The 19,852-nt window shown below is 53.3% G+C and overlaps 1 protein-coding gene across 4 annotated transcripts in view; it reads right to left on the bottom strand.

Moving 5' to 3' along the window:
* LOC134992764 (zinc finger protein 585B-like) overlaps positions 1-19,852 on the bottom strand; it is a 130,557-nt gene that overhangs the window by 16,562 nt on the left and 94,143 nt on the right. For all 4 annotated transcript variants that reach the window (XM_063950810.1, XM_063950808.1, XM_063950809.1 and 1 more), the window contains exons 5-10: positions 13,456-13,531; positions 12,903-13,312; positions 10,960-10,993; positions 10,392-10,855; positions 7,851-7,905; positions 2,897-3,354 (exon numbers count right to left, since the gene is read on the bottom strand). In XM_063950810.1, coding sequence (XP_063806880.1) covers positions 2,897-3,354; positions 7,851-7,905; positions 10,392-10,855; positions 10,960-10,993; positions 12,903-13,312; positions 13,456-13,531 — 1,497 coding nt within the window. The remainder of the gene's footprint in view (positions 1-2,896; positions 3,355-7,850; positions 7,906-10,391; positions 10,856-10,959; positions 10,994-12,902; positions 13,313-13,455; positions 13,532-19,852) is intronic.

Raw genomic sequence — 19,852 nt, 5'->3', positions numbered from 1 at the left:
TAGGCAGTAGAAGGGGAGGTTAGGGTTAGGCACTAGGGGGAGGGTTAGGCTGCAGAAGGGGGGGCGGGGTTAGGCACTAGGGGGAGGGTTAGGCTGTAGAAGGGGAGGTTAGGGTTAGGCACTAGGGGGAGGGTTAGGCTGCAGAAGGGGGGGGCGGGGTTAGGCACTAGGGGGAGGGTTAGGCTGTAGAAGGGGAGGTTAGGGTTAGGCACTAGGGGGAGGGTTAGGCTGTAGAAGGGGAGGTTAGGGTTAGGCACTAGGGGGAGGGTTAGGCTGCAGAAGGGGGGGCGGGGTTAGGCACTAGGGGGAGGGTTAGGCTGTAGAAGGGGAGGTTAGGGTTAGGCACTAGGGGGAGGGTTAGGCTGTAGAAGGGGAGGTTAGGGTTAGGCACTAGGGGGAGGGTTAGGCTGCAGAAGGGGAGGTTAGGGTTAGGCACTAGGGGGAGGGTTAGGCTGTAGAAGGGGAGGTTAGGGTTAGGCACTAGGGGGAGGGTTAGGCTGTAGAAGGGGAGGTTAGGGTTAGGCACTAGGGGGAGGGTTAGGCTGCAGAAGGGGAGGTTAGGGTTAGGCACTAGGGGGAGGGTTAGGCTGTAGAAGGGGAGGTTAGGGTTAGGCACTAGGGGGGAGGGTTAGGCACTAGGGGGAGGGTTAGGCTGCAGAAGGGGGGGGGTTAGGCACTAGGGGGAGGGTTAGGCTGCAGAAGGGGAGGTTAGGGTTAGGCACTAGGGGGAGGGTTAGGCTGTAGAAGGGGAGGTTAGGGTTAGGCACTAGGGGGAGGGTTAGGCAGTAGAAGGGGAGGTTAGGCACTAGGGGGAGGGTTAGGCTGTGGAAGGGGAGGTTAGGGTTAGGCACTAGGGGGGAGGGTTAGGCTGCAGAAGGGGAGGTTAGGGTTAGGCACTAGGGGGGAGGGTTAGGCTGTAGAAGGGGAGGTTAGGGTTAGGCACTAGGGGTAGGGTTAGGCTGTAGAAGGGGGGGTTAGGGTTAGGCACTAGGGGGAGGGTTAGGCTGCAGAAGGGGAGGTTAGGGTTAGGCACTAGGGGGGAGGGTTAGGCTGCAGAAGGGGAGGTTAGGGTTAGGCACTAGGGGGGAGGGTTAGGCACTAGGGGGGAGGGTTAGGCTGTAGAAGGGGAGGTTAGGGTTAGGCACTAGGGGGGAGGGTTAGGCACTAGGGGGGAGGGTTAGGCTGTAGAAGGGGAGGTTAGGGTTAGGCACTAGGGGGGAGGGTTAGGCTGTAGAAGGGGAGGTTAGGGTTAGGCACTAGGGGGGAGGGTTAGGCTGCAGAAGGGGAGGTTAGGGTTAGGCACTAGGGGGGAGGGTTAGGCTGTAGAAGGGGAGGTTAGGGTTAGGCACTAGGGGGGAGGGTTAGGCTGTAGAAGGGGAGGTTAGGGTTAGGCACTAGGGGGGAGGGTTAGGCTGCAGAAGGGGAGGTTAGGGTTAGGCACTAGGGGGGAGGGTTAGGCTGTAGAAGGGGAGGTTAGGGTTAGGCACTAGGGGGAGGGTTAGGCTGTAGAAGGGGAGGTTAGGGTTAGGCACTAGGGGGGAGGGTTAGGCTGCAGAAGGGGAGGTTAGGGTTAGGCACTAGGGGGGAGGGTTAGGCTGTAGAAGGGGAGGTTAGGGTTAGGCACTAGGGGGAGGGTTAGGCTGTAGAAGGGGAGGTTAGGGTTAGGCACTAGGGGGAAGGTTAGGCTACAGAAGGGGGGGTTAGGCACTAGGGGGAGGGTTAGGCTGTAGAAGGGGAGGTTAGGGTTAGGCACTAGGGGGAGGGTTAGGCTGTAGAAGGGGAGGTTAGGGTTAGGCACTAGGGGGGAGGGTTAGGCTGCAGAAGGGGAGGTTAGGGTTAGGCACTAGGGGGGAGGGTTAGGCTGTAGAAGGGGAGGTTAGGGTTAGGCACTAGGGGGAGGGTTAGGCTGTAGAAGGGGAGGTTAGGGTTAGGCACTAGGGGGGAGGGTTAGGCTGCAGAAGGGGAGGTTAGGGTTAGGCACTAGGGGGAGGGTTAGGCTGTAGAAGGGGAGGTTAGGGTTAGGCACTAGGGGGAAGGTTAGGCTACAGAAGGGGGGGTTAGGCACTAGGGGGAGGGTTAGAATTCAGGATACAAAAAAAATAAAAGAGATTGACCTTTAGACCTAGTTGATCATTTAACCGTCAACCTTTTGACCATGTCAACCATCTGGTGTCGGCCAACTGACCTATAAAATGTCAATCTTTTAATCCCCGCCTATTGTGTCGGCCCTGCAGCACAGCTAATGCTGATACAGTATATCACCCAGATAGATCGGTATGTTCGGCTGTGAGTATGGCCGACCCGCAGACCGAGCGGTTGATGGACACAGGAACCACCTACAATGACATCACATGCAGTTCCTGTGGCCAGGATGTTGGGCAATGGATTGGTAAGTGTGTATACACAAGACTGTTGGTGCATAAACCTGAACAATCGTTACATCGGACAAGTGTGTACCCAAAGACTTTGCATCGAACATACTCAATGAAGCAAATAGGCCTCTCGTGGGAGAATCGTAAGTGGGGATCTGAACAATACTGTCCACTACTCCTCCAGGGCAGCTGCCATAATGACGTTTGCTACACAGGTTGCTCAGGTTTGTACAAAGTCGATTAACCCATTTAAAAAAAGAAATCTGCAGCAATAGTTGTGTGTTACATTAAGCGTGGAGTCATGCCCAGTGGCTACAGACTTCGCAGGACTATGTGTTTGTGGCAGGACCGTGGCACATGAGCGGCCCACGTGGCATCACTGCTCAGACCGGGTGTGGTGCCACCATGTGTCTCTGCCCGGACTCACCACGGACGCCCACACAAGCTCACATTCAGCGGGTCAACTCCCAGTACAGCTGTAAGTAGGTGGTGAGTGCGGAGCGCGACGGATGGGACAGACGTACCTCCCCACTGTGGACTCTCTGGTGTTTGACCAGCTCGGACCTCCAGCGATAGCTCTTGCCGCAGAGCGTGCACGGGAAGGGCTTCTCCCCAGTATGCGTCTTCAAGTGGGTGGTGAGGTGCTGTCGCTGCACGAAGGACTTGCCGCACTGTGCGCACTGGTACGGCCGCTCTCCGGTATGGATTCTCTCATGGATGAGCAGAGACGTGTTGCGCCTGAAGCACTTCCCGCACTGGTTGCACACGTAAGGCCGCTCTCCCAGGTGACTCCGCTGGTGCCTCACCAGGTCGGAGCTTCTCAGGAAACTCTTCTCACACTGAGTACATGGGAAGAGGCGCTCCTGGGCCGGACGTCCTGACCGCGCACCGCGGTCCTTGCTAGTGGCAGTCCCATCACCTCCAGGCTCTCGGCACGTGCTCTGCTGTGTTTGGCCACCATTGATGGCCTTCCAATCGTCCTCTGGTGGGACAACAAATACAGCTCAGTACATAGGAGCATAATACACAAGCCCCTACACCCTCTGTGGTTCCTGCCTCACCTCCCGGTGCTCACACAGTCACAGAGAACAATCTATGCTACGCACTCACTGGGTAGTGATCATATGGGGCAAGCCAGAAAACATGGATCTGCTGCGGGTTTGTGCTGCAAGTGTCACTATGGGACATATAATAAGCAGGGTGCTGTTATAGTGAGCAGGCGAGGACAGGAGACTGGTGGGAATAGGAGGAAGGACAGTAATGAGTGTGAGGTCACTGATTGGGGACTGGGGCAAAGCTGTAACCACACAGGGTGAGGCCAGGAGGGGACATATAATAATCAGGCTGCAGTTATAGTGAGCAGGCGGGGACAGGAGACTGGTGGGATTAGGAGGATGGACAGTAATGCGTGGGGACTGGGGCACGGCTGGAACCACACAAGGTGGACAGGAGACTGGTGGGATTAGGAGGAGGGAAAGTAATGAGTGGGGACTGGGGCACGGCTGTAACCACACAAGGTGGACAGGAGACTGGTGGGATTAGGAAGAGGGACAGTAATGCGTGGGGACTGGGGTACGGCTGTAACCACACAGGCTGGCAGGAGACTGGTGGGATTAGGAAGAGGGACAGTAATGCGTGGGGACTGGGGTACGGCTGTAACCACACAGGCTGGCAGGAGACTGGTGGGATTAGGAGGATGGACAGTAATGCGTGGGGACTGGGGCACGGCTGTAACCACACAAGGTGGACAGGAGACTGGTGGGATTAGGAGGACGGACAGTAATGCGTGGGGACTGGGACACGGCTGTAACCACACAAGGTGGACAGGAGACTGGTGGGATTTGGAGGAGGGACAGTAATGCGTGGGGACTGGGGCACGGCTGTAACCACACAAGGTGGACAGGAGACTGGTGGGATTAGAAGGAGGGACAGTAATGCGTGGGGACTGGGGCACGGCTGTAACCACATAGGGTGGACAGGAGACTGTTGGGATTAGGAGGAGGGACAGTAATGCGTGGGGACTGGGGCACGGCTGTAACCACACAGGGTGGACAGGAGACTGTTGGGATTAGGAGGGACAGTAATGAGTGGGGACTGGGGCACGGCTGTAACCACACAGGGTGGACAGGAGACTGGTGGGATTAGGAGGAGGGACAGTAATGCGTGGGTCTGGGGCACGGCTGTAACCACACAGGGTGGACTGGTGGGATTAGGAGGAGGGACAGTAATGAGTGGGGACTGGGGCACGGCTGTAACCACACAGGGTGGACAGGAGACTGGTGGGATTAGGAAGAGGGACAGTAATGCGTGGGAACTGGGGTACGGCTGTAACGACACAGGGTGGACAGGAGACTGGTGGGATTAGGAGGAGGGACAGTAATGCGTGGGGACTAGGGCACGGCTGTAACCACACAGGGTGGCAGGAGACTGGTGGGATTAGGAGGAGGGACAGTAATGAGTGGGGACTGGGGCGCGGCTGTAACCACACAGGGTGGATAGGAGACTGGTGGGATTAGGAGGAGGGACAGTAATGAGTGGGGACTGGGGCACGGCTGTAACCACACAGGCTGGCAGGAGACTGGTGGGATTAGGAGAGGGGACAGTAATGCGTGGGGACTAGGGCACGGCTGTAACCACACAGGGTGGCAGGAGACTGGTGGGATTAGGAGGAGGGACAGTAATGAGTGGGGACTGGGGCGCGGCTGTAACCACACAAGGTGGATAGGAGACTGGTGGGATTAGGAGGAGGGACAGTAATGAGTGGGGACTGGGGCACGGCTGTAACCACACAGGCTGGCAGGAGACTGGTGGGATTAGGAGAGGGGACAGTAATGCGTGGGGACTAGGGCACGGCTGTAACCACACAGGGTGGCAGGAGACTGGTGGGATTAGGAGGAGGGACAGTAATGAGTGGGGACTGGGGCGCGGCTGTAACCACACAGGGTGGATAGGAGACTGGTGGGATTAGGAGGAGGGACAGTAATGAGTGGGGACTGGGGCACGGCTGTAACCACACAGGCTGGCAGGAGACTGGTGGGATTAGGAGGAGGGACACTAATGAGTGGGGACTGGGGCACGGCTGTAACCACACAGGGTGGACAGGAGACTGGTGGGATTAGGAGGAGGGACAGTAATGCGCGGGGACTGGGGCACGGCTGTAACCACACAGGGTGGACTGGTGGGATTAGGAGGAGGGACAGTAATGAGTGGGGACTGGGGCACGGCTGTAACCACACAGGGTGGACAGGAGACTGGTGGGATTAGGAAGAGGGACAGTAATGCGTGGGGACTGGGGCACGCCTGTAACCACACAGGGTGGCAGGAGACTGGTGGGATTAGGAGGAGGGACAGTAATGTGTGGGGACTGTGGCACGGCTGTAACCACACAGGGTGGCAGGAGACTGGTGGGATTAGGAGGAGGGACAGTAATGCGTGGGGACTGGGGCACGGCTGTAGCCACACAGGGTGGCAGGAGACTGGTGGGATTAGGAGGAGGGACAGTAATGCGTGGGGACTGGGGTACGGCTGTAACCACACAGGCTGGCAGGAGACTGGTGGGATTAGGAGGATGGACAGTAATGCGTGGGGACTGGGGCACGGCTGTAACCACACAAGGTGGACAGGAGACTGGTGGGATTAGGAGGACGGACAGTAATGCGTGGGGACTGGGACACGGCTGTAACCACACAAGGTGGACAGGAGACTGGTGGGATTTGGAGGAGGGACAGTAATGCGTGGGGACTGGGGCACGGCTGTAACCACACAAGGTGGACAGGAGACTGGTGGGATTAGAAGGAGGGACAGTAATGCGTGGGGACTGGGGCACGGCTGTAACCACATAGGGTGGACAGGAGACTGTTGGGATTAGGAGGAGGGACAGTAATGCGTGGGGACTGGGGCACGGCTGTAACCACACAGGGTGGACAGGAGACTGTTGGGATTAGGAGGGACAGTAATGAGTGGGGACTGGGGCACGGCTGTAACCACACAGGGTGGACAGGAGACTGGTGGGATTAGGAGGAGGGACAGTAATGCGTGGGTCTGGGGCACGGCTGTAACCACACAGGGTGGACTGGTGGGATTAGGAGGAGGGACAGTAATGAGTGGGGACTGGGGCACGGCTGTAACCACACAGGGTGGACAGGAGACTGGTGGGATTAGGAAGAGGGACAGTAATGCGTGGGAACTGGGGTACGGCTGTAACGACACAGGGTGGACAGGAGACTGGTGGGATTAGGAGGAGGGACAGTAATGCGTGGGGACTAGGGCACGGCTGTAACCACACAGGGTGGCAGGAGACTGGTGGGATTAGGAGGAGGGACAGTAATGAGTGGGGACTGGGGCGCGGCTGTAACCACACAGGGTGGATAGGAGACTGGTGGGATTAGGAGGAGGGACAGTAATGAGTGGGGACTGGGGCACGGCTGTAACCACACAGGCTGGCAGGAGACTGGTGGGATTAGGAGAGGGGACAGTAATGCGTGGGGACTAGGGCACGGCTGTAACCACACAGGGTGGCAGGAGACTGGTGGGATTAGGAGGAGGGACAGTAATGAGTGGGGACTGGGGCGCGGCTGTAACCACACAGGGTGGATAGGAGACTGGTGGGATTAGGAGGAGGGACAGTAATGAGTGGGGACTGGGGCACGGCTGTAACCACACAGGCTGGCAGGAGACTGGTGGGATTAGGAGAGGGGACAGTAATGCGTGGGGACTAGGGCACGGCTGTAACCACACAGGGTGGCAGGAGACTGGTGGGATTAGGAGGAGGGACAGTAATGAGTGGGGACTGGGGCGCGGCTGTAACCACACAGGGTGGATAGGAGACTGGTGGGATTAGGAGGAGGGACAGTAATGAGTGGGGACTGGGGCACGGCTGTAACCACACAGGCTGGCAGGAGACTGGTGGGATTAGGAGGAGGGACACTAATGAGTGGGGACTGGGGCACGGCTGTAACCACACAGGGTGGACAGGAGACTGGTGGGATTAGGAGGAGGGACAGTAATGCGCGGGGACTGGGGCACGGCTGTAACCACACAGGGTGGACTGGTGGGATTAGGAGGAGGGACAGTAATGAGTGGGGACTGGGGCACGGCTGTAACCACACAGGGTGGACAGGAGACTGGTGGGATTAGGAAGAGGGACAGTAATGCGTGGGGACTGGGGCACGCCTGTAACCACACAGGGTGGCAGGAGACTGGTGGGATTAGGAGGAGGGACAGTAATGTGTGGGGACTGTGGCACGGCTGTAACCACACAGGGTGGCAGGAGACTGGTGGGATTAGGAGGAGGGACAGTAATGCGTGGGGACTGGGGCACGGCTGTAGCCACACAGGGTGGCAGGAGACTGGTGGGATTAGGAGGAGGGACAGTAATGTGTGGGGACTGTGGCACGGCTGTAACCACACAGGGTGGCAGGAGACTGGTGGGATTAGGAGGAGGGACAGTCATCATTGCTGACACACAGAAAGACTCACCCAGGAAAGTCTCCTTCTCAGTCTTGCAGGAGGCGTCCATGCTGGACAGGAGAGTCTACAGGAGAGACAGACCCTGAGATTAGTAATGTTGAGCAGGATATCAGTCACACATCAGGGTTCCTCGGAGACCTCCCTGTTCAGATCTCTGCGGACATACACATTGGTAATACCGGCTACGAGCACGGCGCTCATGACACAGAGCCCGTCGGGAGAGAGGACAATACTGGGGGAGAGGGGGAGACAGGGAACAAATACTCCAATAACTCTTCCGCCACTATGTATCTGCCCGTGTCCCGTCTCATCTATGGGAACTGTATATCACTCACTCCAGCTATTGCTTGTGTTAGGATTATTTCCAGCCGTCCCATATCCAGGACACGGGAACAGGAAACCATAGAAGCTGGCGGAACGCGTGGCTGCCCCATCACCGGATATAGCACGCAGTTGTGAGCGCATTAATTGGATTTACCAACGCTTACACCTGACCTACGCATGTCATCTATTATGGAGTGTTCTGGTAATGCTCCTTGTACCCCTCCCTCTCACTGGATTCGGCAGCTCGTCCACTTCCTGCGCCGTGTCGGCACCTGGTTGTACGAGCGCTGCAGCTGGAACTGTGGCTCTTCATAGATCGGAGATTCTCTTATTTACCATACTATTACTGGACTATACGTTCTGGGACAGTAGATCACTTTGTAGTGTAACTTACCTGACTGAGCTCTTTATACACCCAGAAGCTTCTACTATTCCACCAATATCCCCATATATATCCTCCTGACAAAGGGGTATATCACATGATCACTGAGCTCCTCCCACCCGCAACCACTGCGAAGAGCACGGCTAAACAATTAGCAAGGGAAAGATGGGGCTAGTTTGACATCAATGTCCCAGGCAGGCAGTATAATAGGTCATACATACGTTACAGTGCATCCGGAAAGTATTCACAGCGCTTCACTTTTTCCACATTTTGTTATGTTACAGCCTTGTTCCAAAATGGAATAAATTTATTTTTTCCCTCAAAATTCTACACACAATACCCCATAATGACAACGTGAAAAAAGTTTTTTTGAGATTTTTGCACATTTATTAAAAATAAAAAACTAATAAATCACGTGTACATAAGTATTCACAGCCTTTGCCATGAAGCTCAAAATTGAGCTCAGGTGCATCCTGTTTCCACTAATCATCCTTGAGATGTTCCTACAGCTTAATTGGACATGATTTGGAAAGGCACACACCTGTCTATATAAGGTCCCACATTTGACAGTGCATGTCTGGGCACAAACCAAGCATGAAGTCAAAGGAATTGTCTGTAGACCTCAGAGACAGGATTGTCTCGAGGCACAAATCTGGGAAAGGGTACAGAAAAATATCTGCTGCTTTGAAGGTCCCAATGAGCACAGTGGCATCCATCATCCGTAAATGAAAACCACCAGGACTCTTCCTAGAGCTGGCCGGCCGTCTAAACTGAGCGATCGGGGGAGAAGGTCCCTAGTCAGGGAGGGGACCAAGAACCTGATGGTCACTCTGTCAGAGCTACAGCATTCCTCTGTGGAGAGAGGAGAACCTTCCAGAAGGACAACCATCACTGCCGCAATCCACCAATCAGGCCTATATGGTAGAGTGGCCAGACGGAAGCCACTCCTTAGTAAAAAGCACATGGCAGCTCGCCTAGAGTTTGCCAAAATGCACCTGAAGGACTCTCAGACCATGAGAAACAAAATTCTGTGGTCTGATGAGACAAAGATTGAACTCTTTGGTTTCCTCCAAACATGACGCCTGGCATTCACACCAGTCACCGCTTATCACCAGGCCAGTACCATCATCATGCTGTGGGGATGTTTTTCAGTGGCAGGAACTGGGAGACTAGTCAGGATAGAGGGAAAGATGAATGCAGCAATGTACAGAGACATTCTGGATGAAAACCTGCTCCAGAGCGCTCTTGACCCCAGACTGGGGCGACGGTTCATCTTTCAGCAGGACAACGACCCCAAGCACACAGCCAAGATATAAAAGGAGTGGCTTCATGACAACTCTGTGAATGTGCTTGAGTGGCTCATCCAGAGCCCAGACTTGAATCCGATTGAACATCTCTGGATAGATCTGAAAATGTCTGTGCACCAACACTTCCCATCCAACCTAATGGAGCTTGAGAGGTGCTGCAAAGAGGAATGGGCGAAACTGCCCAAAGATAAGTGTGCCAAGCTTGTGGCATCATATTCAAAAAGACTTGAGGCTGTAATTGCTGCCAAAGGTGCATCAACAAAGTATTGGTCAAAGGCTGTGAATACTTATGCACATGTGATTTCTTAACGATTTTTAATAAATTTGCAAAAATCTCAAAAAAACTTTTATCACATTGTCATTATGGGGTATTGTGTGTAGAATTTTGAGGGAAAAAATTATTTTATTCCAGTTTGGAATAAGGCTGCAACATAACAAAATGTGGAAAAAGTGAAGCGCTTTGAATACTTTCCAGATGCACTGTACATGTAATTAATTCCCCCATACAGGCACACACACATTCAGGGCAGCAGTTACCTCCTCCTCCTCGTGGACCTTCTGATGTTTCACCAGCTCCGACCTCCAGCGATAGCCTTTGCCACACTGGGAGCACTGGAATGGTTTCTCGCCGGTGTGCGTCTTCAGGTGGGTGGTGAGGTGCTGGCGCTGTATGAACGACTTTCCGCACTGAGCGCACTGGTACGGCCGCTCCCCCGTGTGGATCCGTTCGTGGATCAAGAGTGAGGTGTGCCTACGGAAGCTCTTCCCACACACGTTGCAGATGTAGGAGCGCTCGTCAGTGTGCACGCGCTGGTGGGAGCGCAACGTCCTCTTGTTCAGGAAGTTCTTGCCACACTCTTGGCAGGAAAGAGCCCGGTCCCCTTTCTGTGCCCGCTGCCGCAGTAACATCCGTGCCCGCTTGCCCAGAGCTTTGCCTCTCTCAAGGGCTCCCAGGGGACCTTGTCCCTCCCGTTTGTAGCGACGCTTCCGTCCTGTCGTCTCTAAGGGGAACAGGCCATAATGATTAATCCAGAAATACTGACCCCACATGATAAACTATGAACCTTGTAAGATGGCCTGGACAGTCAGTGAGAAAGCTCCTTACCTTTCTGGCCGTCCTCCAAGCTGTTTGCAGAACTCTGAAACAGATGAAGACAACAAGTTATTCTCACTGGAAGAGGCCATGCTTCATATCTACATCTCGTGTGCCGATCCATCTATATACTAAGCCTGACTGCTGATAAACATGATGTCATCAGGTTGTCATGTAATGACTCTGTCTGGCATCTAACCTCCGCCTCCAGTGCCGGAGATGCTCAGGAGAGGGTGAGTGGTGAACAATATAGAGGCAGCGGAGACGAGGGATGAGAAGAGGTGGGGAGAAAGTGTTAGGGTGGGAGAGAGCGCGCGAGAGTGAAAGAGTGGCAGTGAGAGAATTGAGAGAGTGGGACAGGGATAGGATAAGAGAGAGAGACACAAAGAGAAAGGATGGGAGAGAGAAAGAGGGTGGCAGAGAGACAAAGAGGGTGGGAGAGAGAGAGAGGGAGAAAGGGTGGGAGAGATAGGATGAGAGAGAGAGAGAATACGTGGGAGAGAGAGAGAATGCGTGGAAGAGAGAGGGGGCTGGAGAGAGAGAGTGTGGGGGAGTGAGAGGGCAGGAGAGAGAGAGAAGGGGGGCAGGAGAGAGAGAGTATGGGAGAGTGAGAGGGTGGGGAGATTGGGGAGGTGGGATAGAAGAGAGCTAAGATGGGAGGGCAAGAGAAATAGGATGGGATAGAGAGACGAGGGGATAGGATGGGAGAGAGCGCTCGGGTGGTAGAGAGATGGAGGGAGAGTGAGAGATGGGGTGTGAGAGATAGGATGGGAGAGAGATAGAGTGTGAGAGGGGGAAAGAGTGAGGGTGAGAGCGAGAAGGTAGGAGAATGAGAGGATGGGATAGAGAGAGGGAGTGGGAGAGAAATAGGGTGGGTGAGAGAGGGAGGAGAGAGATAGGAAATGGGGGGGAGTGAGTGGGTGGGAGAGAGGAGGAGAGAGCATGAGAAGGGAGAGAGATAAGATGGGAAAGGGGGAGAAGAAGGGGGAGTAGGGAGTGTAGGAGAGAGCGTGAGAGTGTGGGAGAGAGATAGGATGCGAAAGAGGGAGAGACAAACAGAGGGGAGTAGGGAGTGCAGGAGAGAGGGGGAGAGAGCGTGAGAAGGGAGAGAGAGCGCGTGTGTATGGGAGAGAGATAGGATGGGAAAGAGGGGGAGTAGGGAGTGTAGGAGAGTGTGAGAAGGGAGAGAGAGTGAGAGTGTGGGAAAGAGGGGGAGCGACAGAGGGGGAGTAGATTGCAGGAGAGAGTGAGAGTGTGGGAGAGAGATAGGATGGGAAAGAGGGGGAGTAGGGAGTGTAGGAGAAGGTGTGAGAAGGGAGAGAGTGAGAGTGTGGGAAAGAGAGGGAGAGACAGAGGGGGAGTAGATTGCAGGAGAGAGTGAGTGTGGGAGAGAGATAGGATGGGAAAGAGGGGGAGTAGGGAGTGTAGGAGAGTGTGTGAGAAGGGAGAGAGTGAGAGTGTGGGAAAGAGGGGGAGAGACAGAGGGGGAGTAGATTGCAGGAGAGAGTGAGAGTGTGGGAAAGAGGGGGAGAGACAGAGGGGGAGTAGATTGCAGGAGAGAGTGAGAGTGTGGGAGAGAGATAGGATGAGAAAGAGGAGGAGAGACAGAGGGGGAGCAGGGAGTGCAGGAGAGAGGGGGAGAGAGCGTGAGAAGGGAAAGAGAGCGGAAGGGCAAGGGGGAGTAGGGAGTGTAGGAGACAGTGTGAGAAGGGAGAGAGAGTGAGAATGTGGGAGAGATAGGATGGGAAAGAGGAGGAGAGACAGAGGGGGAGCAGGGAGTGCAGGAGAGAGTGAGAGTGTGGGAGGGAGAAGTGAGAGTGTGGGAGGGAGAAGTGAGAGTGTGGGAGGGAGAGTGAGAGGATGGGAAGACCCATAATTATTCCTCCCCGATTCTCCGCCCGCCTGTCTCAGTGTGGAGCCGTTGATGATGGCAGACAGAGCAGCGTGGCGTTTACCTCCTTCTCGTGGACCTTCTGATGTTTGGCCAGCTCGGATCTCCAGCGGTAGCTGTTTCCGCAGACCTGGCAGGGAAAGGGTTTCTCCCCGGTGTGAATTCTCTTGTGCGTGGTGAGATGCTGCTGCTGGATGAAGCTCTTGCCGCACTGCAGACACTTGTAGGGCCGTTCTCCGGTGTGAATTCGTTCATGGATCAGCAGCGCCGTGTGTCTGCGGAAACACTTCCCACAGACATTGCAGATGTACGACCTCTCCCCGAGGTGAGCCCTGAGGTGAGCCTTCAACGTCCGCTTGTTGTAGAAGATTTTCCCGCACTCGGCGCAGGCGTGGGCCTTGTCCGCTTTGGGATTACGGGGGCGCCTTTTCCCAGCGCTTCTGTGCTTCGCTGGAAGGCTTTTGGGGCGATCACCTTACATTAAATAGACATATGACAGCGGCATTTACTTTACAGTCTCCCAGCGACACAGATATACAGATATGTAACATGCCCCATGAATACATACACAAGGCTGTCTCTGATCTTGGACTGATGAAGAGCTCCTGATGCCGTACCTGCATTAGTGCCTCCTACGTCCTGCTCACAGCTGTCCGAGTCCCCCCGTTCTTCCTTAATGGAGGTGTCAGCGACCTATAATACAACTCAATGGATGAGTATACAAAGCAGCCTGACAGGTGGGTGCAACAGCTTCCTAGGAGTAAAGGTCTTGCATTCTCCTAGGTAACAGAAAAGGTCTGCATATAGCATTTTTGCCTTTTAGTGCATAATTGAGAGATAATAGGATTTTAATACCTACCGGTAAATCCTTTTCTCTTAGTCCGTAGAGGATGCTGGGGACACTTCAAGAACCATGGGGTATAGACAGGATCCGCAGGAGAAATGGGCACTTTAAGACTTTGAAAGGTATGTGAACTGGCTCCTCCCTCTATGCCCCTCCTCCAGACTCCAGTTACTGGAACTGTGCCCAGGGAGACGGACATTTTGAGGAAAGGATTTATTGTTAACTAAGGTGAGACACATACCAGCTCACACCTCAAACACGCCGTACAACATGGCATTTAACAGAAACAGTGTCAACGGAATGAACTACGTCAGCAACAGGCTGACCATAACATAACACAACCCGTGTGTAAACATACCCAATAACTGCAGATACAGTACGCTCTGGGACGGGCGCCCAGCATCCTCTACGGACTAAGAGAAAAGGATTTACCGGTAGGTGTTAAAATCCTATTTTCTCAAAAGTCCTAGAGGATGCTGGGGACGCTTCAATAACCATGGGGTTTATACCAAAGCTCTAGAACGGGCGGGAGAGTGCGGATGACTCTGCAGCACCGATTGACCAAACATGAGGTCCTCATCAGCCAAGGTATCAAACTTGTAAAATTTCGCAAAAGTGTTTGAACCCGACCAAGTAGCTGCTCGGCAGAGTTGTAATGCCGAGACTCCGCGGGCAGCCGGCCAGGATGAGCCCACTTTCCTGGTAGAGTGGGCCTTCACCGATTTCGGTAACAGCAATCCAGCCATAAAATGAGCATGCTGAATCGTATTGCAGATCCAGCGCGCAATAGTCTGCTTTGAAGCAGGCGTTCCAATCTTGTTGGCAGCATACAGGACAAACAGAGCTTCCGTTTTCCTAGGAGGAGCCGTTCTGGCGACATAAGTCTTCAAGTCCCTGACAACATCGAGAGATTTTGACTCCTCGAAGGCGTCAGTAGCCACTGGTACCACAATAGGCTGGTTCATGTGGAACGATGAAACCACCTTCGGCAGAAATTGTTGACGAGTCCTCAACTCTGCTCTATCCTCATGGAAGATTAAATAAGGACTCTTGTGAGACAAAGCCGCTAATTCAGACACCCGCCTTGCGGATGCTAAGGCCAATAGCATGACCACTTTCCAAGTAAGGAATTTCAACTCAACCTTCTGTAAAGGTTCAAACCAATGTGATTGAAGAAAATGCAACACCACGTTAAGATCCCATGGTGCCACTGGAGGCACAAATGGAGGTTGGTTGTGCAAAACTCCTTTCACGAAAGTCTGAACTTCTGGAAAGGAGGCCAATTGTTTCTGAAAGAAAACCGATAAGGCTGAAATTTGTACTTTAATCGAGCCTAACTTTAGACCCGCATCCACACCTGCTTGCAGGAAATGGAGAAAACGCCCTAGCTGAAATTCTTCCGTAGGAGCCTTCTTGGATTCACACCAAGACACATTTTTTCCAAATACGGTGATAATGTTTAGACGTTACTCCTTTTCTAGCCTGAAGAAGTGTGGGAATAACTTCACTGGGAATACCCTTTCGGGCTAGGATCCGGCGTTCAACCGCCAAGCCATCACACGTAGCCGCGGTAAGTCGTGGTACACGCATGGCCCCTGCTGTAAAAGATCCTCTCGTAGAGGAAGAGGCCAGGGAACTCTTATGAGTAATTCATGAAGATCTGGATACCAAGCCCTCTTTGGCCAGTCCGGAACAATGAGGATCACCTGAACCTTTGTTCTTATGACCTTTAACACCTTTGGAATGAGTGGCAGCGGAAGAAACACGTACACCGACTGAAACACCCATGGTGTTACCAGCGCGTCCACCGCTACTGCTTGAGGGTCCCTCGACCTGGAACAAAATCTCAGAAGTTTCTTGTTGAGGCGAGACGCCATCATGTCTATTTGAGGAAGACTTGTCACTTCTGTGAAAACCTCTTGATGAAGACCCCACTCTCCTGGATGGAGATCGTGTCTGCTGAGGAAGTCTGCTTCCCAGTTGTCAACTCCTGGAATGAAGATCGCTGACAGAGCGCTTGTATGTCTTTCCGCCCAGCGTAGAACTTTTGTGGCCTCTGCCATTGCTGCCCTGCTCTTTGTTCCGCCCTGGCGGTTTATGTGCCCTACTGCTGTTATATTGTCCGATTGTATTAGGACGGGCCGGTTGCGAAGAAGACGTTCCGCTTGAAGGAGGCCGTTGTAAATGGCCCTTAACACCAGAACGTTTATGTGTAGACAAACTTCCTGGCTTGACCATTTTCCCTGGAAGGTTTCCCCCTGTGTGACTGCTCCCCATCCTCGGAGACTCGCATCCGTGGTTACTAGGATCCAGTCCTGGATCGCGAACCTGCGTCCCTCTAGGAGGTGAGAGCTGTACAGCCACCACAGGAGTGAGATTCTGGTCTTGGAGGATAGGATTATTCTCCGGTGTATGTGCAGATAGAATCCGGACCACTTGTCCAACAGGTCCCACTGAAACACCCTGGCATGGAATCTGCCAAATTGAATGGCCTCGTAGGCCGCCACCATCTTCACCAGCAACCGAGTGCATTGATGAATCGATACTCTCGCTGGTTTCAGAATTTGTTTGACCAGACTCTAAATTTCCAGAGCCTTCTCTTCTGGAAGAAAAACTCTCTGTAATTCCGTGTCCAGAATCATTCCCAAAAACAACAGCCGCTTTGTCGGATTCAACTGTGACTTCGGCAGGTTTAGGAGCCAACCATGTTTGTTGCAGAACTGTCAGGGAGAGCGCAATGTCCCGCTCCAGCTTGTCTTTGGATCTCGCCTTTATCAGGAGATCGTCCAGGTAAGGAATAATTTTGACTCCCTGCTTGCGAAGGAGAACCATCATTTCCGCCATTACCTTGGTGAAAATCCTCGGAGCCGTGGATAGACCAAACGGCAGCGTCTGAAATTGGTAATGACAATCCTGAGTTGCAAACCGCAGGTAAGCCTGATGCGGAGGATATATGGGGATGTGTAAGTAGGCATCCTTTATGTCGACCAACACCATGAAATCCCCTTCCTCGAGACTGGATATCACTGCTCGGAGAGATCCCATCTTGAATTAGAAGTTTCTTAGGTAAAGATTGAGGGATTTTAGGTTCAGAATTGGTCTGACCGAGCCCGTCCGGCTTCGGGACCACAAACAGGCTTGAATAAAAGCTTTCTCCCTGTTGTGCCGGGGGAACCCTGACAATGACTTGATTCCGACACAACTTTTGTATTGCATCGCATACTACCTCCCTGTTCGGAAGAGAAACTGCTAAGGCTGATTTGAAAAAACGTCGAGGGGGTACGTCTTGAAACTCCAGTTTGTACCCCTGGGAGACTATTTCTAGAATCCACAGGTCTAGGGCCGAACGAGCCCAGAAATGACTGTAAAGCTTGAGACGTGCCCCCCACCGGTGCAGACTCCCGCAGAGAAGCCCCAGTGTCATGCCGTGGATTTGGCAGAAGCCGGGGAGGACTTCTGCTCCTGAGAACCTGCCACGGCCGGAGATCTATTACCTTTTCCTCTTCCTCTATTAGCAAGGAAAGAATAACCTTGTCCTTTTTTGTATTTATTTGGCCGAAAGGACTGCATCTGCAAGTGGTGCGCTTTCTTTTGTTGTGGAGGAACATAAGGCAAAAATGACGACTTACCCGCAGTAGCCGTAGATACCAAATCAGTGGGGTTCACTACGATATGCCGGCGGTCGGGCTCCCGGCGACCAGCATACTGGTGCCGGGAGCCCGACCGCCGGCTTACCGACAGTGTGGCGAGCGCAAATGAGCCCCTTGCGGGCTCGCTGCGCTCGCCACGCTACGGGCACGGTGGCGCACTACGCGCGCCACACTATTTTATTCTCCCTCCAGGGGGGTCGTGGACCCCCACGAGGGAGAATAAGTGTCGGTATGCCGGCTGTCGGTATACTGTGCGCCGGGATCCCGTCAGTCGGCATACTGAAGACCACCCAATCAGTGAGGCCCTCACCAAACAGTACACCACCTTTATACGGTAGAGACTCCATAGCTTTCTTAGTGTCAACATCAGAATTCCATTGATGAATCCACAATGCTCTCCTAGCTGAGACTGCCATGGCATTTGCCCTTGATCCCAAGAGGCCAATATCTCTCGCCGCTTCCTTTAAGTAGGCTGCAGCGTCCCTGATATAACCTAGCGTTAAAAGGATGGCACTACTCACCCACTCAGATGCAATAGCTGGTCTGAGTAGTGTACCTGTGGTGACGTAAATAGATTTTAGCGTATTTTCCTGTCTACGATCCGCAGGATCCTTAAGGGCTGCCGTGTCAGGAGACGGTAAAGCCACCTTTTTAGATAGCCGTGACAGCGCCTTGTCTACAATGGGAGGTGACTCCCACTTCCCTCTATCCCCAGAGGGGAACGGATACGCCATTTGAATCCTTTTGGGAATCAGAAATTTTCTGTCAGAATTTTCCCACATTTTTTCAAAAAGTGCGTTCAGCTCATGAGAGGGAGGAAACGTTACCTCAGGTTTCTTTCAGTTATACATACAGACCCTAGTATCAGGAACAGCAGGGTCCTCGGTGATATGCAACACGTCTTTTATTGCCACAATCATGTACTGAATGCTCTTTGCCAAATTTGGGTCTAATCTGGTATCACTATAGTCGACACTGGAGTCAGTGTCCGTGTCGGTATCTGTGTCTGCTAACTGAGCAAACGAACGTTTATGTGACCCCGAAGGGGTCTGGACCTGTGATAACACATCCGCCACAGATTTTTTTCCCATGCCTGGTCCTGAGATTCAGATTTATCTAATCTCTTATTAATAAGAGCCACATTAGCATTCAAAGCATTCAACACATTTACCCAGTCAGGAGTCGGCGGTGCCGACAGGGTTACTCCCACAGCCGTTTCTGCCCCTAACACAGTCTCCTCCTGGGAAGAGCACTCCGCCTCAGACATGCTGACACACGTGTACCGACACCCACAGACACACTGGACCTTCCCCCCCGTTTTGCACCCTGTTAATTGTTAGCAGTGGTGAGGATGGACCAGCGTCTCTGCAGCTCTGGAGAGCAAATGGCGCTGATGAGAGCTGTGAGGGCTAAGCTCCGCCCCCTTCATGGCGCGCTTCAGCCCGCTCTTTTTTTAAAACAAATAATGCCGGTGGGGGTACAAATTTAGTGCCAAGGCACTTCAATTTCAAGCTGCCAGTCTGAAAAGAGGTTTTTTAATGCTGCCCAGGGCGCTACCCCCGCGCCTTGCCGTGTCGCTGTGTATGGGAACATGGCGCACAACGCGATCACTGTGCGGTACCTCAGAAGCCGTCACTGAAGTCTTCTATCTTCTTCTACTCACCTGTCTTCTGGCTCTGTAAGGGGGGTGACGGCCGGCTCCAGGAACGAGCATCTAGGCGTACCTAGTGTTCCAAACCCTCAGGAGCTGATGGTGTCCTGTAGCCAAGAAGCAGAGCCTTTAAACTCCCTAGAAGTAGGTCTGACTTCTCTCCCCTCAGTCCCATGATGCACGAAGACCGTTGCCAGCAGTCTCCCTGAAAATAAAAAACCTAACAAAGTCTTTTCCGAGAAACTCCGTAGAGCTCCTCAGTGTGAATCCAGTCTGCCTGGGCACAGAATGTAAACTGGAGTCTGGAGGAGGGGCATAGAGGGAGGAGCCAGTTCACACCCATTCAAAGTCTTAAAGTGCCCATGTCTCCTGCGGATCCCGTCTATACCCCATGGTTTTTGAAGCGCCCCCAGCATCCTCTAGGACGTATGAGAAATATCATTTAGCATTTAAAATGAAGGGAGCCACATTTTGGTGACCAGTATATGAAACACAATCCCAATCTGAAAATCAGTACATAATGCAGAGCCTCCTGTACCACGCAACGCCCTATTACTGGATCAGTACATAATGCAGAGCCCCCTGTACCATGCAATGCCCTATTCCTGGATCAGTACATAATGCAGAGCCCCCTGTACCACCCAGCGCCCTATTCCTGGATCAGTACATAATGCAGAGCCCCCTGTACCACGCAATGCCCTATTCCTGGATCAGTACATAATGCAGAGCCCCCTGTACCATGCAATACCCTATTCCTGGATCAGTACATAATGCAGATCCCCTGTACCATGCAATGCCCTATTCCTGGATCAGTACATAATGCAGAGCCCCCTGTACCACGCAATGCCCTATTCCTGGATCAGTACATA

This window comes from Pseudophryne corroboree, chromosome 2 (assembly GCF_028390025.1).
Source record: "Pseudophryne corroboree isolate aPseCor3 chromosome 2, aPseCor3.hap2, whole genome shotgun sequence".
Taxonomy (NCBI): Eukaryota; Metazoa; Chordata; class Amphibia; order Anura; family Myobatrachidae; genus Pseudophryne; species Pseudophryne corroboree.
This window is presented reverse-complemented; position numbering and strand designations above follow the sequence as displayed.